This window comes from Muscardinus avellanarius, assembly GCF_963383645.1.
Source record: "Muscardinus avellanarius genome assembly, chromosome: 12".
Taxonomy (NCBI): domain Eukaryota; kingdom Metazoa; phylum Chordata; class Mammalia; order Rodentia; family Gliridae; genus Muscardinus; species Muscardinus avellanarius.
The window spans coordinates 103,146,907-103,159,962 of NC_137798.1; the positions used below are offsets into that span (position 1 = coordinate 103,146,907).

The following is a 13,056-nucleotide window of genomic DNA, read 5'->3' on the forward strand; positions in this document are numbered from 1 at the left end:
CCTAAGGGTCCTGAGAGTGACATGCCATAAAGTGTTTTGAGACTGGCAGCTTGATGTCATCCCTGCATACCTCCTCACACCACATCTCACCAAGTTCCCTTTAAAAGAGGAGCCCAGAATTCCCAAAGTAAGAGAGAGAGAGACAGACAGACAGACAGAAGAGACCGGCCTTAATTAGACCTGTGATCTTTCTGTCTCCTCTCCCCTCTCTCTCTCTCTCTGTCTCTCTCTCCGTCTGTCTCTCTCTCCCTCCCTCCCCCCCTCTCTCTCAGTGGCCTGCGCTCTCTCCCGAGTGTGTGCTCTTTGATCTCCTAAGTTAACTCTCTGTGCCTCCACCGACCTGTGCTGAGATTCTCTTCTGTCATGTACGTCAAGGACCCTACTTGTCCTGAGCTGAGTTCTTCCCTCTTTCTGGGAACTCTTTAGGACCCTCTTCTAGACATTTCTCTTCACCTATGACAACCCCCTCAACTAGCTTTTTGTAAAAATTTGAGACAGGATCTCACTAAGTTGCCCAGCTGGCCTTGAACTTGTAATCCTCCTGCCTTAGCCTCCAGGTCTATGGGTGTTTGTCCCCCACACCCCCGCAGTACTGGGGATGGAACCCAGAGGGCATTCTATCTCTGAGTGACACCCCCAGCTCTATTTTTTATTCTTTATTTGGAAACAGGGTCTCACTGAGTTGCAAAGGGCCTAAGTAGCTGAGGGTGTCTGTGAACTGTGATCCTCCTGTCTCAGACTCCCGAATGCTGGGATTACAAGCTTGCGCCACCAGGCCTGGCTTATAGACAGTTTTATATGCCCTACGTCAAATCTGGGTACTGCTGGAGCCTTCACAGAGGACCGCTGGAGAGCCAAGATTACTAGCCCATGGCGGGTTGAAGCGGAAACCTGAGGTATAGTGGGGAGTTTGTCTGGTCTTTGACTGGGGCTCTTCCGCCTGCGAGACTTCCCAAGTCCCTTATTTCCTGAGTGGTCTTTCGCCCCATCTGCCCACCCCCAGGAAAGGAGTGTGCAGGGGAGTGGAGACTAGGTTCAATACAGACGCTTGGAGCTTTGTTGGGCTTCCAATTTTCTGGCAGGAAATTCCTGGAAAGTGGCAGGCCTAGAGGTGGCATGGAAGCGCTGGCCCTCCGCATCAGCCCTCTCTGCTCTTCACCTGGCTAACTGGCTTTATGATAAACCAAGAAATGTGCTTCCAGTTTGTGAGCTGCTCTAGAGAATCAGTCAAACCCAGGGAGGAGGCCGGGAGTGACAGCGCACATTTGTAATCCCCGCGCTTGGGAGGCTGAGACAGGAGGATCCGGGTTCATGGCCAGCTTCAGCTACTTAGTGAGGCCCTCCGCAACTTAGCAAGACCTTGTTTCAAAATAAAGAATAAAATAATCGAATTGGGGGTGTAGCTCAGAGGTAGAATGCCCTTGGGTTCAATCCCCAGCACCACGAGAAAATAAAGTAAAATAAAATAAAACAAAATAAAATTTGAAATGAATCACTGACCTAAACGAAAATGCTTAATTTAAGCTTTAAAACTTTTATGTAGGAGGCAACTTTTGCAACCTTGACTTAGAAAAAAATCTCTTAAATAGGACACAGAAAGAACAAATCATAAAAGAAAAGCAACTATTTCAAACATCATCAAAATTTAAATTACTCTTTAAAATATATCATTAAAAATGCAAAGGCAGTGGGTGTGGTGGCGCACACTTGTAATCCCAGCACTTGGGAGGCTGAGACAGGAGGCTGTGCAGGTTCGAAGCCAGCCTCAGCTACTTAGTGAGGCTCTCAGCAACTTAATGAGACCCTGTTTCCAAATAAAATATAAAATAGGTCCGAGAGTATAGCCTGGAGGTAGAAAGCCCTTGGGTTCCACCAAAACAAACAAACAAACAAAAAACAAACCCAAGGGGGAGGCATGTGAACCGATTCCTGTCTGGTTAGCCAAGAACACTCATGGCCCAGACTTGAGACTGGTATCTCAAGTGGGAACAGTTTATGGACTAAACCTCAGTCTGTGGGCACTAATACTCTGCAGAAAGAGTAAAAATAAAACTGAATTCTAATGGACAATGGGCACTTGTCCATTAGAAGGCCTGGCCTGCCCATCCCAGCAGGCTGCTCGTGACCCCGGTGACCCCCTGCAGGCTGGGTGAAGCGGGGTCTCTAGCTCACTGGCTCAGCCCTAGGGGCTGCTGCAGGTGCTAAGCAAGCAGGAAATGCCCCTGCGCCATAAGAGCAGAGGGTGTCTCGGCTGGCATTCCCTCTTTTCCTGTGCCCTCTGTGCTTGGGAGGGTCCAGCCGGAAGTGAAGGGAGAGGAAAAGCCCTGATTCCACCAGCTTCACGGGAGGCCATCGCAGGTGGAGGCCATTCCTGATGGCGTTAGGATATGCAAAGTCCCACTGTCAACCACCACCCACCTGGGGATTTTCAAGGAGTTGGGCCCAGCAGCGACTCAGCTGCCACAGGCTCCCCTCGCTTGTCGGGGCTCCAGGGAAATGCCGGCGGCTAATTGCGAGGCGCGCCAGTGCCAAGCTGAGCTGCACTCCCGAGAAGGCAAGTGAGCACACTGGTCTCTGCTTCTGGTCTTGCCAGTGGCTGGATAAACAGCTGCCCAGGGCCTGTGGCATGCTGGCTGGGCCTGTCTGGGTGGTGCCTCCATGAGGCCCCTGGGAGGAGAGCAGCCCGAGGCCCCAGCCAGGGCTGTTCCACTGTCCCACCTTGGAGGCTGGGCCCTGCACCCAGCCTCCGGCCTCATCGCTCTTCCCTTTAGAAAGAACAGACCCACTAGCTCCCGGGAGGAAGCAAGGGACCTGGCCAGCATCTAGTTCTCAAAAACAGAATACATTTTTGTTAACGTTTGATCACATCCTCATTAACGATGACTGAAGGACGTTGTCAAGACTTGGCTTCCGAAGCAGTGCTGGTAAGAACGGAAGGGGAGACAGAGGAGCGAGCCCCTCCGCTTTTCACCTGAGGGAAAGGAACGGGCACTGCGCAGCCCCTGCGTTCCGGGGCTGGGCCAGGCGCAGCCCCTCCTGGCGCGGCTCACCTTGGTCTTAATCTGCTTGGCCGTGTCTGTGAGGAAGATGGAGGAGTTGGGGTCGCTGGCGCTCATCTTGGTCTGGGCGCCCTGCAGGGCAGGGAAGAAGGTCGAGTGCAGCAGGGCTGGCTTTGGAAAGCCGATCCTGGGCGCGACGTCCCTTGTCATTCGAAAGTAAGGGTCCTGTGGGGTGAAGGCTTGGCTGAGGACTCGGAGACAGAGGGCAAACTGCGGCCAGTGAGCGACCCCTCAACCCTTCATGAAAGACTCCCCAGCGCTACCTCGTGTCAGGAGACCGGCTCCGGTCAGCGTTTCCCCACACCTCCCGCCCCTGGAGGACAAGCTCCGGGTCACACCCCAGCCCTGCCTCTCACCTGGTCGATGGCACACGGGATGAGGCACTGGATGTCCGTCCTGTCTCGAAAGATCTGTGGGAATGAGGTGCTGAAGGAGGGGGCGGCCTGGACAGCTGGGAAACTGATCTTCCCTGAAAGCGAGGGAGAGTGGTTTTGCACGCAAGAACAATGTTGTTTTGATTATTAGCCCAGCTGGAGGGATGAACAAGAATAGGGTTTTCCCCATGATAAAAGCAATCATTAAAGACTATCTGAAAAATACAGAAAAATAAGTCGGCTGTGGTAGTGCATACTTGTAATCCCGGCACTTGGAGGCTGAGATGGGAGGATCACAGGTTTGTGGCCAGCCTCAGCTACTTAGTGAGACCTTGTTTCAAATAAATAATAAAAAAACAGGGCTGGGGGTGTCCTGCTTCTGTGACACTGTCTTGTACTAGGTCTCATAAAAAACTACAGTAAGCGCTGTGTGTGGTGATGCAGCCCACAATCCCAAAACGGGCTGAGATAGGAGGGCCACAGGTTGGAGGACAGTCTCAGAAGAGCAGTGAGACTTTCGGCAACTTAGCGAGACCTTGTTTCTAAACAAAACAGGAGCCGGGTGTGGTGGCGCACGCTTGTAATCCCAGCATCCAGGAGGCTGAGACAGGAGGATTGCAGTTTTCAGACAGCCTCAGCTACTTAGCGAGGCCATTTGCGACTCAGTGTGGCCGTTTCAACAATAAAAAGAATAAAAAACAGGGCTGAAGGTATAGCTCGGAGGTACAATGCCCCTGGAATCCACCCTCAGTACCAAAAAGAAAAAAGGCTGGGGATGTAGCTGAGATGGGGTGTAGAATGCCTGTAGGTTCAATTTCCCATAAAACACACACACGCCACCCCCCCCCCAAAAAAAAAAAACAACAGGAGGCCAGTTTCTGACTGTGCTCCCACCAAGCTATACTCCTTGCCCTTTTATTTTTGTTTTAAGTTGCTGAGGCTGGCCTCAAACCTGTGATCCTTCTGTCTTAGTTTCCCAAATACTGAGATTACCACCCCCAGCTTTACTATTTATTTTTTTGCAGTACTGGTGATGGAACCCAGGGGCATTCTACCTTTGAGCGACATCTCCACCTCTATTTTTTATTCTTTATTTTGAAACAGGGTCTCACTAAGTAGCTGAGACTGTCTGCAATCCGTAATCCTCCTGTCTCAGCCTTCCGAATGCTGGGATTACAAGTGTGCGCCACCGCACCTGGCTTTACTCTTTATTTTGAAATCGGATCTCACTAAGTTGCAGAGGGCCTCACTACGTTGCTGCGGCTGGCCTTGAACCTGTGATCTTGTCTCAGCCTCCCAAGGATTTAGATTATAAATGTGTGCCACCACACCTGCAAGGGTCGGTCTTACATCCTACAGTTCAACTTCACACAGTCCAGCAGAGGGCTGAACGCGACCCTAGCTCTTCGCTTTTCTGGGGAAACCCACTCCTCGTTGTCCTGTTTAAAGAGATCAACTGCGAATAGTAAGGATAGAGCAGCGCACGCACACAGAGCAGACACTTCGAGGCCTGGGCTCTGGCACCGCGGCTCCCTCGTGGGTGAGGGGGCCGCAGGCAGCAGCCGCCCTTACCGATGCAGTCGCTGTCGGTGAAGCCGAAAATGCCCTTCACTTGGTTGAAGGTGACGTGCTTCTGAATCTTCACCACATTCTTATAGAAGCCTGGGCTCATCCTGCAGAGAGCCAGAATCAAGCCTGAGCTGCAGGTGGCCGCCATTAGGGCCGAAGTGCAGCTGCTAAACCCGGACACCCATGAGGCCTGGCGCGGCCAGGCACCGGCCACATGCAGCCCGGGGACCACGGGTGGTCAGCACGTGAGCACCAGGAAGGCGTGGAGAAGCCGCCTGTGGCCACGGGACCTGCAGCAGTCACAGAGCACACACCTTTACCTGCGGCACTGGTCAGGGAAGGAGCAGCAGCGAAGATGCACAAAGGGGGCCAGGACAGCCGGACTCAGAGGCCCGGGCGGCCAGGGAGGCTGGGTTCTGCCAGCCGGCAGCTGGGTGTGCTGCGGTGTCACGGGGGGAGCCAGGGGCTCTTCTGTTGAGACTGTGCTGGCTGGGGGAGACTACTTGCTCCCCGGCGCTGGAAGAAGCCCCGCCCACTGTAGCAGCAGTGGGCCACAGTGGCCGGGTTAAGCAACAGGCTCTCTCTGGAGGGCGAGGGCTGTGGGTGAGGCCTAGATCTGGGGCAGCCCTTCTGCTAACAGAGGGACCAAGGCTGGATGAGCAGCCACAGAGGGGTGGGCCCAGCCTGGCCCTCCAGGCTGCACCTCATCACCGCTGTCCTCGGTGGCCCTTCCTCAGGCCCTGCCTGTCAGGCATTGTGAGGACGGAGGGGAAAAGGCACAAAGCCGAATGTGTCCCGAACGTTTGCTAGGAGCCAGGCTATCTCCTCCAAAACCCAGGTTCAAATTCAATTTAAGCCGACTACGGTGGTGCACATTTGTAATCCCACCCTTGGGAGGCTGAGACAGGAGGATCACAGGTTCAAAGACAGTCTCAGTAACTTAGTGAGATCCTGTTTCCAAAAAAAAAAAAAAAAGAATAAAAACAGGGCTGGTGCTGTAGCCTGGAGGTGGAAGGTGCCTAGGTTCCACCTCCAGTACCACAAGAAAAACAAAAACAAAGGTCTCTGCCAGATGCCAACAAAATGCTCTTGGACTTGCCAGCCTCCAGAACTGTGAGAAACCGTTTTCCCTATAAACCTCCCATTTTGTTATAGCTGCAGAAAACAGTAAGATGTGAAGTACCTAAGCACACGGGCACTGCCCAGCTCACGTCTCCCGCCCCCACTCCTCCTTCTGGGGCGCTGGGCTCTGGGGACTGAACTCAGGGCCATTCTACCACTGAGTTGCAACCCCAGTCCTGTTCTACTTAATTTATTTTTTGTGGGTCTAAGGATGGAACCCAGGGGTATTCAACCTCTGAGCTACACCTTCTGCCCTATTTTTTTTTTTTAATTCTTTCATTTGAAACAGGGTCTCACTGAGTTGCGGAGGGCCTAAGTAGCTAGGTTGTCCGTGAACCGCGATCCTCCTGTCTCGGCCTCCCAAATGCTGGGATTACAAGAGTGTGCCACCACGCCTGGCTTCTACTTTATTTTTAATGTGGAAACAGGGGCTTGTTAAGTTGCTCAGAAGCCTGCTAAGTTGCTGAGGTTGGCCTTGAACCTACGCTCCTCCTGCCTCAGTCTCCTACATGCTGGGATTACAGGTGTGCGCTGCCGTGCCCGCTGCTCAGCTCCAATCGAAGTGGCAGCGTTGCCTGTTTCTCAGGTGAGGACTGCCTGAGACTCCAAGGGCCTCGTGAGCCCAGGAGCGGGGTCGGGCCCCACTCCTCTGGCCCTAGAGCCTGGGCCTTCCTCACCACATCTCCCGGCTGGCCAAGAGTTTGGAAGTTTGGCCTAGGATGCAGAACTCCTGAGTGCCTCTGGACAGGCGCGAGGTGGGGGAGCAGAGGCACGGGCTGCCTGAGCGGGCAGCACGAGGGAGGCGGGGCCTGCAGGTCTGAGGATGGGGCCGCCCTGGGCGCGCTGGTGCTTCAGCCTGAGCCTGCCACCTGCGGAGCAGTGAACTACAAATAGGACAGTGATGGAGGCTGCAAGCCGCACTTGGCCTTCCTGCTGAGATGGCGGGTGGCCCCCTGGGAAGCAGCAGTCCAGAGGTCACACCTGGGGACAGGCAGCTGCCTGCCACCTGGGGAGACGGGCCAGCAGCAAAGGCTCCCGCTGCTCTGTGCATTCTGGGGTGAAGGAAATAAAGCTAATGCTGTTGTACTACAGGGCCCCTGAGCCCCCACTAAGGAGGACAGTCTGGAGTTTCCAGGGGAGGGGGCCGCGCTATCACAAGGGTGCAGCAAGGACACCTCTAACTGCATCTACTGCCCTGGGAGCAGCAGCCTTGCACACCCAGGGCTGGGAGACGTTGATGGCACATTAGTGAGGTCCGCGAGCTGCCTTGCACTTTAGAACGGCAACTCAACCAGTCCCCATAAACTGCGGCAGCAGGGCGCCGCCATCTCCTGAGCTTTTGCTTTCTTTCTTTTCTTTTTCTGGTACTGGGGAATTGAACTCAGGAGGCATTCCACCTCTGAGCTACACCCCCAGTCCTTTTTATTTTCATTTAGAGACAGGGTCTTGCTAGCTGCTGACAATCTAAGTTGGTGAGGCTGGCCTTGAACCTGTGAACCTCCTGTCTCTGCCTCCCGAGAACTTGGATTAGAAGCATGCGCCATCACGCCCGGCTTTATTTCTCATTTTGAAACAGGGCCTTGCTAAGTTGCTGAGGAGGCCTGAAACCTGTGAGCCTCCAGGCACCTCCCAAGTACTGGGATGACAGCCGCGTGCCCAACTCGGCGTCTCTCTTCTATGCTATATCCCACTGGCACTACAGACGCCAACTTCACAAGACAACGGACACTAGAGGTGTAGGCCTCTCTGGGCCTAGAAACGTGCTGGAGGCAGGCAGAGGCTTCCCTGGCACCTGCTCCTGTAGAGGCCCCACTACTTTCACCCCAGAGGAGGCGGAGGCTGCTTCACTGCATTTCTGCATTGTGCTAAGGACCCCGCGTTAGCCCAACCTGGTGCCACACACCCATTACTCCATACTTGGGAGGTTGAGACAGGAGGACTGCAGGTCTGAGACTAGACTCAGCAACTTAGTGATGCTACCCCTTAGTGAGACCCTGTTCTAAATAAAAAAAATAAGGCTGGGGGTATAGCTCAGAGACAGAATGTCTCTGAGCACATGCAAAGACGGGCTGAAGGTGCAGCCTCGAAGTAGAACGCCCCTGGGTTCAATCCTTTGTAGGCTCCCCTCCACGTAGACAGAAAGATAATGATTTTGAGTTAAATTCAAGAAAGTAATATCTGGAATTTAACTGGAAACAGTGGTCACACCTGTCATCCCAGTTCTCGGGAGTGAAAACAGGAGGATTGCAGGTTTGAGACTAGCCTTAGCAATTTAGCAGACTCTGTTTTTTTTTTTTTGGTGGTACTGGGGTTCCTGGAAGCCCTTCTACCTCTGGGCTACACTCCCAGACCTAGTTTTACATTTTTTAAATTTGGAAACAGGGTCTCCTAAGCCAGCGCACATGGCTGGCTTCGAACCTACGCGATCCTCCTGTCTCTGCCTTCCAAGCGCGGGGATTACAAGAGTGCGCCACCACGCCCGACGCAGACTCTGTTTTAAAATAAAAAATAAAAGGGGATGGGGGTATAGCTTAGTTGTAGAATGTTCCTGAGTTCAAAAAAGAGAAGAAACAGCCGGGCGTGGTGGCGCACGCTTGTAATCCCAGCATTTGGGAGGCTGAGACCGGAGGATCGCGGTTCGCAGACAGCCTCAGCTACTTAGTGAGGCCCTCTGCAACTCAGTGAGACCCGGTTTCAAAATAAAGAATAAAAAATAGGGCAGGGGGTGTAGCTCGGAGGTCGAATCCCCTTGGGTTCCACCCCCAGACCTGCAAAAAAAAAAAAAAAAAAAACTCAGGTATTTAGAAGAGATTTTCAAGTACGGCTGACATACTGTCCGATCTTCATTTTCACTCCACATTTGTGGTGGAGGGTTCAAAGTGAGCCGATGTGGAGGGGCGCCGGGAGCAGGGGCCCCAGTTACTGGTAGGGCCAGGGAAAGCTGCCACGAGCGCCCACTCAGCATATGTTGAGAGAGAGGCTGGCCATAGAACGGCTCTGCATGTGGACCAGCCCAGAACCTGCCCGTCCTGCAGCCACTTGCTGAGCGGCCTCAGGGCCTTACAGCAGGTGTCTACCTGCCTTGCCGGCGCTGAAGCGCAGCGAGCAGGACTTGGCTTTGCCCTGCTGTCTCGCAGGGCCCAGGAGAGGCCACTCCTCATGAAGCCTCTCTGCCGGGGTGCTGGGGACCAGAGGGGAGTGGAAGTGAGAATGCCCCTGTCACCTGGAGACCTGGGAAGGCACGCAGCAGACCTGTTTCGGAGCACTGGCTGGTGGGGGCGAGGGCATGCTGGGCTGCACTGGCGCGGGGAGAAGCTGCGCAGACACCGGGAGCGTGGTGTGGTGGTGTGCAGCCGCAGTCCCAGCTACTCAGGAGGCTGAGGTGGGAGGATCGCTTGAGCCCAGGAGTCTAAGAACAGTGTGGGCGACACAGTGTGACACCGTCTTGGACAATAAAGGATACAAGTTGCCATGGCGTGTCAGGAAGCTGGCTTTAAGAGGAGGAGCAGGCCCATGGTGGTGTCAAGAACTGAGCAGTGAGCTGGTAACTGGCTGTGAGACGACACAGCTGACGTGGAGCTCAGAGCCCCGGCCACAGAGCCTACGGAATCAGCTCCCTGAGAGGAGCACCACGCTTTATTTCCTCTGTGTTAAGGATTAAATCTGGGGCTTACACATGGTAGGCAAGTGTGCTGCCACTGAGCTACCTTACCATCCTCAAGAAATGACTCTTGAACCAAGTAACATTCTTCTTGTGATGGCTAACCAAATCTTTCTTCTTTCTTTCTTTCTTTCTTTCTTTCTTTCTTTCTTTCTTTCTTTCTTTCTTTCTCTCTTTCTTTCTATTTTTTTGGTGGTACTGGGGTTCCTGGAAGCCCTTCTACCTCCAGGTACACTCCCAGACCTATTTTTACATATTTATTTGGAAACAGGGTCTCCTAAGCCAGAGCGCGCGGTTGGCTTCGAACCTGCGCGATCCTTCTGTCTCTGCCTCCCAAGCGCGGGGATTACAAGCATGCACCACCACGCCCGGCTTATTTTTCTTTCTTTTTGGAATTGGGGATTGGACCCAGGAGTATTCTACCTCTGAGCTATATCCTCCGCCCTTTTTATTTTAAAATAGGGTTTTTCTATGTTGCTAAGGCTGACCTCAACCCTGTGATCCTCCTGTCCCAGCCTCCTAAGTATTGGGATTTCAGGCGTGGGTCACTCCATCTGTCTAAAGTCCTCTCTCTTTCCCTCCCTCCCCCTCCCTCCCCCCCCCTCTCCATATATATATATATATATATATATATATATATATATATATATATATACACACACACACACATATATATATATAATTTTTTTTTCGTGGTGCTGGGGGTGGAACCCAGGGGCTTTCCACCTCCAGGCTATACTCCCAGACCTATTTTATACTTTATTTGGAAACAGGGTCTCACTAAGTTGCTGAGAGCCTCACTAAGTAGCTGGCTTCAAGCTCGTGCGATTCTCCTGTCTCAGCCTCCCAAGTGCGGGGATTATAATTGTGAGCCACCACGCCCGGCTTTAAAGTCTTATTTTTCTAATACACTCTTGGTAATCATTTGGGATGAAGTCTAAGACCTCAGAGGTTCACATCCAAGGATTTTCAGAATGAAATATGTTGACTGTGTTTCCTTTATGAGGACAAATATCTATTGAAAAGGAGAAAGGCCTCAGAACCTTGTAAGACTGCTGTCCTTGGAGAATGCAAATGACACAGAAGTACTTCTGTCACAAGCTGAGGATGGTAACCGGAGGCACCATCGAGCCATGTCTGCACTGTACACTGTGTAAATATAGCTATGAAGGCCCAGTTGTATCTCTAAGATGCTGACATTACCTACGCATTTCTATTCATCTTCACAACTTTCTACTTTCAAAATTATTGGTAAATGAAACGAATAAACCAGAATATATTTAACGAACAAAGAAAAACATGTACCAGGCTTCATAACCCTTTCGAGTGTTTTAGCTGTCACTTGGTCACACTACCTGACGTGGGCTCTACTGATTCTAAAGGCAGCCATTTTTCCTTACCCCATGTATTCCAGGTTAGAGAAGATGAAAGTCTTGTTGACGTCAAAGCCGCAGGCAATGATATCCTTGGCGTTCTCTATGGAGTAGCTGTAGGCCTGCTCCAGGGTCAGGTCTTTCCACAGGTACTTCTCATCATCGGACATCTGCACGACCAAGGGCACGTTGAAGACGTCCTGCAGCCACCTAGGGGCGTGGGGAGAACACGGACGCCTCGCTGTCCTGCGGGAATGCACTCTGCATGCGAACACACAGTCACAGTGCCTGCCTGCTCCTGCCACAAAGTCGGCCACCGCAGGCAGGCAGTTTGACTGCGATGCTGACTCGGCCGCGACGGCAGGCTGTGCGACGTGCTTTCACGCACTTTGCCTTGAAACCTTTCCATCGCTTCACAGGCAGATGCCTTTCCTCTCCTCCTGCAGACGCGGCCCCTCGGGCTCAGAGCTGTGATGGCCTGCAGCTGCAGGGACAGGGAGTGGGAAGAAGAGTGGCGCAGGCCTGGCTGGCTCCAGCATGGTCCTCTCACTGTGCCCACGCTGCTCAAGTGAGCCCAGGAACAAAGTTCACGACAGCCATGATCCCCTTGCTCAGTAAGCAGGAAACAACACTGCCTGCCAGTTCTAAAGACGGTTTGAAAGTACTACTCGAGTCATTCAAAAAGCGAGAGAAGCCATACGATGCAATACTTACTTTGTGAAAATAAATGGGATGAGATGACCCACATGCATTGCTTCAGAAGAGGGGCCCCTGCCTGTGTACAGATAGAATGGCTTCTTATTTTCATAGGCGTCGAGAACTTGATTCATGTCTCTAATGGAAAAAGAAAATAGTGTGATTTTTCTGGGAAAAATATCAGTGCATTAAAGCTTATTTGGAAATGAAAAAATAAAGACAGAGCCGGGCATGGTGGTGCACATTTGTAATCCCCGCGCTTGGGAGGCTGAGACAGGAGGATCGCACAGGTTCGAAGCCAGCCTCAGCTACTTAGTGAGGCTATCAGCAACTTAGTGAGACTGTTTCCAAATAAAATCTAAAAGAGGTCTGGGGGTATAACCTGGAGGTAGAAAGCCCCTGGGTTCTACCCCAGTACCACCCCCCCCCAAAAAAAAAAGAAAAAAAAAAAGAAAAAAAAAAAAGAAAAAAGAAAGACAGAAACACACACATGGGCTATAATTAGAGCTGTTGATGTTGGTATTTATGATAAAAAAAAACGACAGGAACACTGGGCAAGGTGGCGCCTGCCTATAGTCCCAGTATTTGGGAGGCTGAGATAGGAGGATTGCAGGTTTGAGCCCAGCCTAAGAAACTTAGCAATATACTATTTCAAAACAATAAAAAACAACTCAGAGTTGGATGTATCTCAGAGTCAGAATGTCCCCGGGTTGAATCTCCAGTACCAAAAAAGAAAAAGAAAAAGACAAGAAACTTCTCTGTAATGGTGATATGCCGTGTGCTTTATACTTTCTTGGGGTCCACCAGGTCAACACTACACAGTCCTGTTTAGAATCACCCAAACCTGAGACTGACCCAGTCCAGGAGAATCACAGGCTTCCACACGGCTCGAATGTAGGAATGTCTGCTGGGAGATCAGAGTGGGGCGGCCTCAGCCAGCTTGGGCTCAGTATATTCCTGTGTGAGTCACTCCACAGCCACCCCTCATCCTTCAGGACTGGGGTACACAGAATCCCTCTTGCTGGTCATGCATCAGCACCACCTGGCAAAGCTATTTTCAAATCACAGTGGTTCTGTCTCTAGAGATTCTGGGATTGGAGGCGACAGCTGAGATTTTTTTTGCATTTTCAAAAGCTCCTCGAGGGATTACAATTTTCAGCAATGTTCAGCAAGGTGTTAAAACCCACCGAAACTCTTGGATA

The 13,056-nt window shown here is 52.0% G+C and overlaps 1 protein-coding gene across 1 annotated transcript in view; it reads right to left on the minus strand.

Annotated features, from left to right (window-relative positions):
- The window catches only part of WARS1 (tryptophanyl-tRNA synthetase 1), a gene marked incomplete at both ends in the record, with an annotated part of 36,293 nt that overhangs the window by 6,000 nt on the left and 17,237 nt on the right, over positions 1 to 13,056 (minus strand). Inside the window, 5 exons of the mRNA XM_080708136.1 lie at positions 3,051 to 3,224; positions 3,416 to 3,528; positions 5,006 to 5,106; positions 11,186 to 11,368; positions 11,873 to 11,992. Coding sequence (XP_080564262.1) covers positions 3,051 to 3,224; positions 3,416 to 3,528; positions 5,006 to 5,106; positions 11,186 to 11,368; positions 11,873 to 11,992 — 691 coding nt within the window. The remainder of the gene's footprint in view (positions 1 to 3,050; positions 3,225 to 3,415; positions 3,529 to 5,005; positions 5,107 to 11,185; positions 11,369 to 11,872; positions 11,993 to 13,056) is intronic.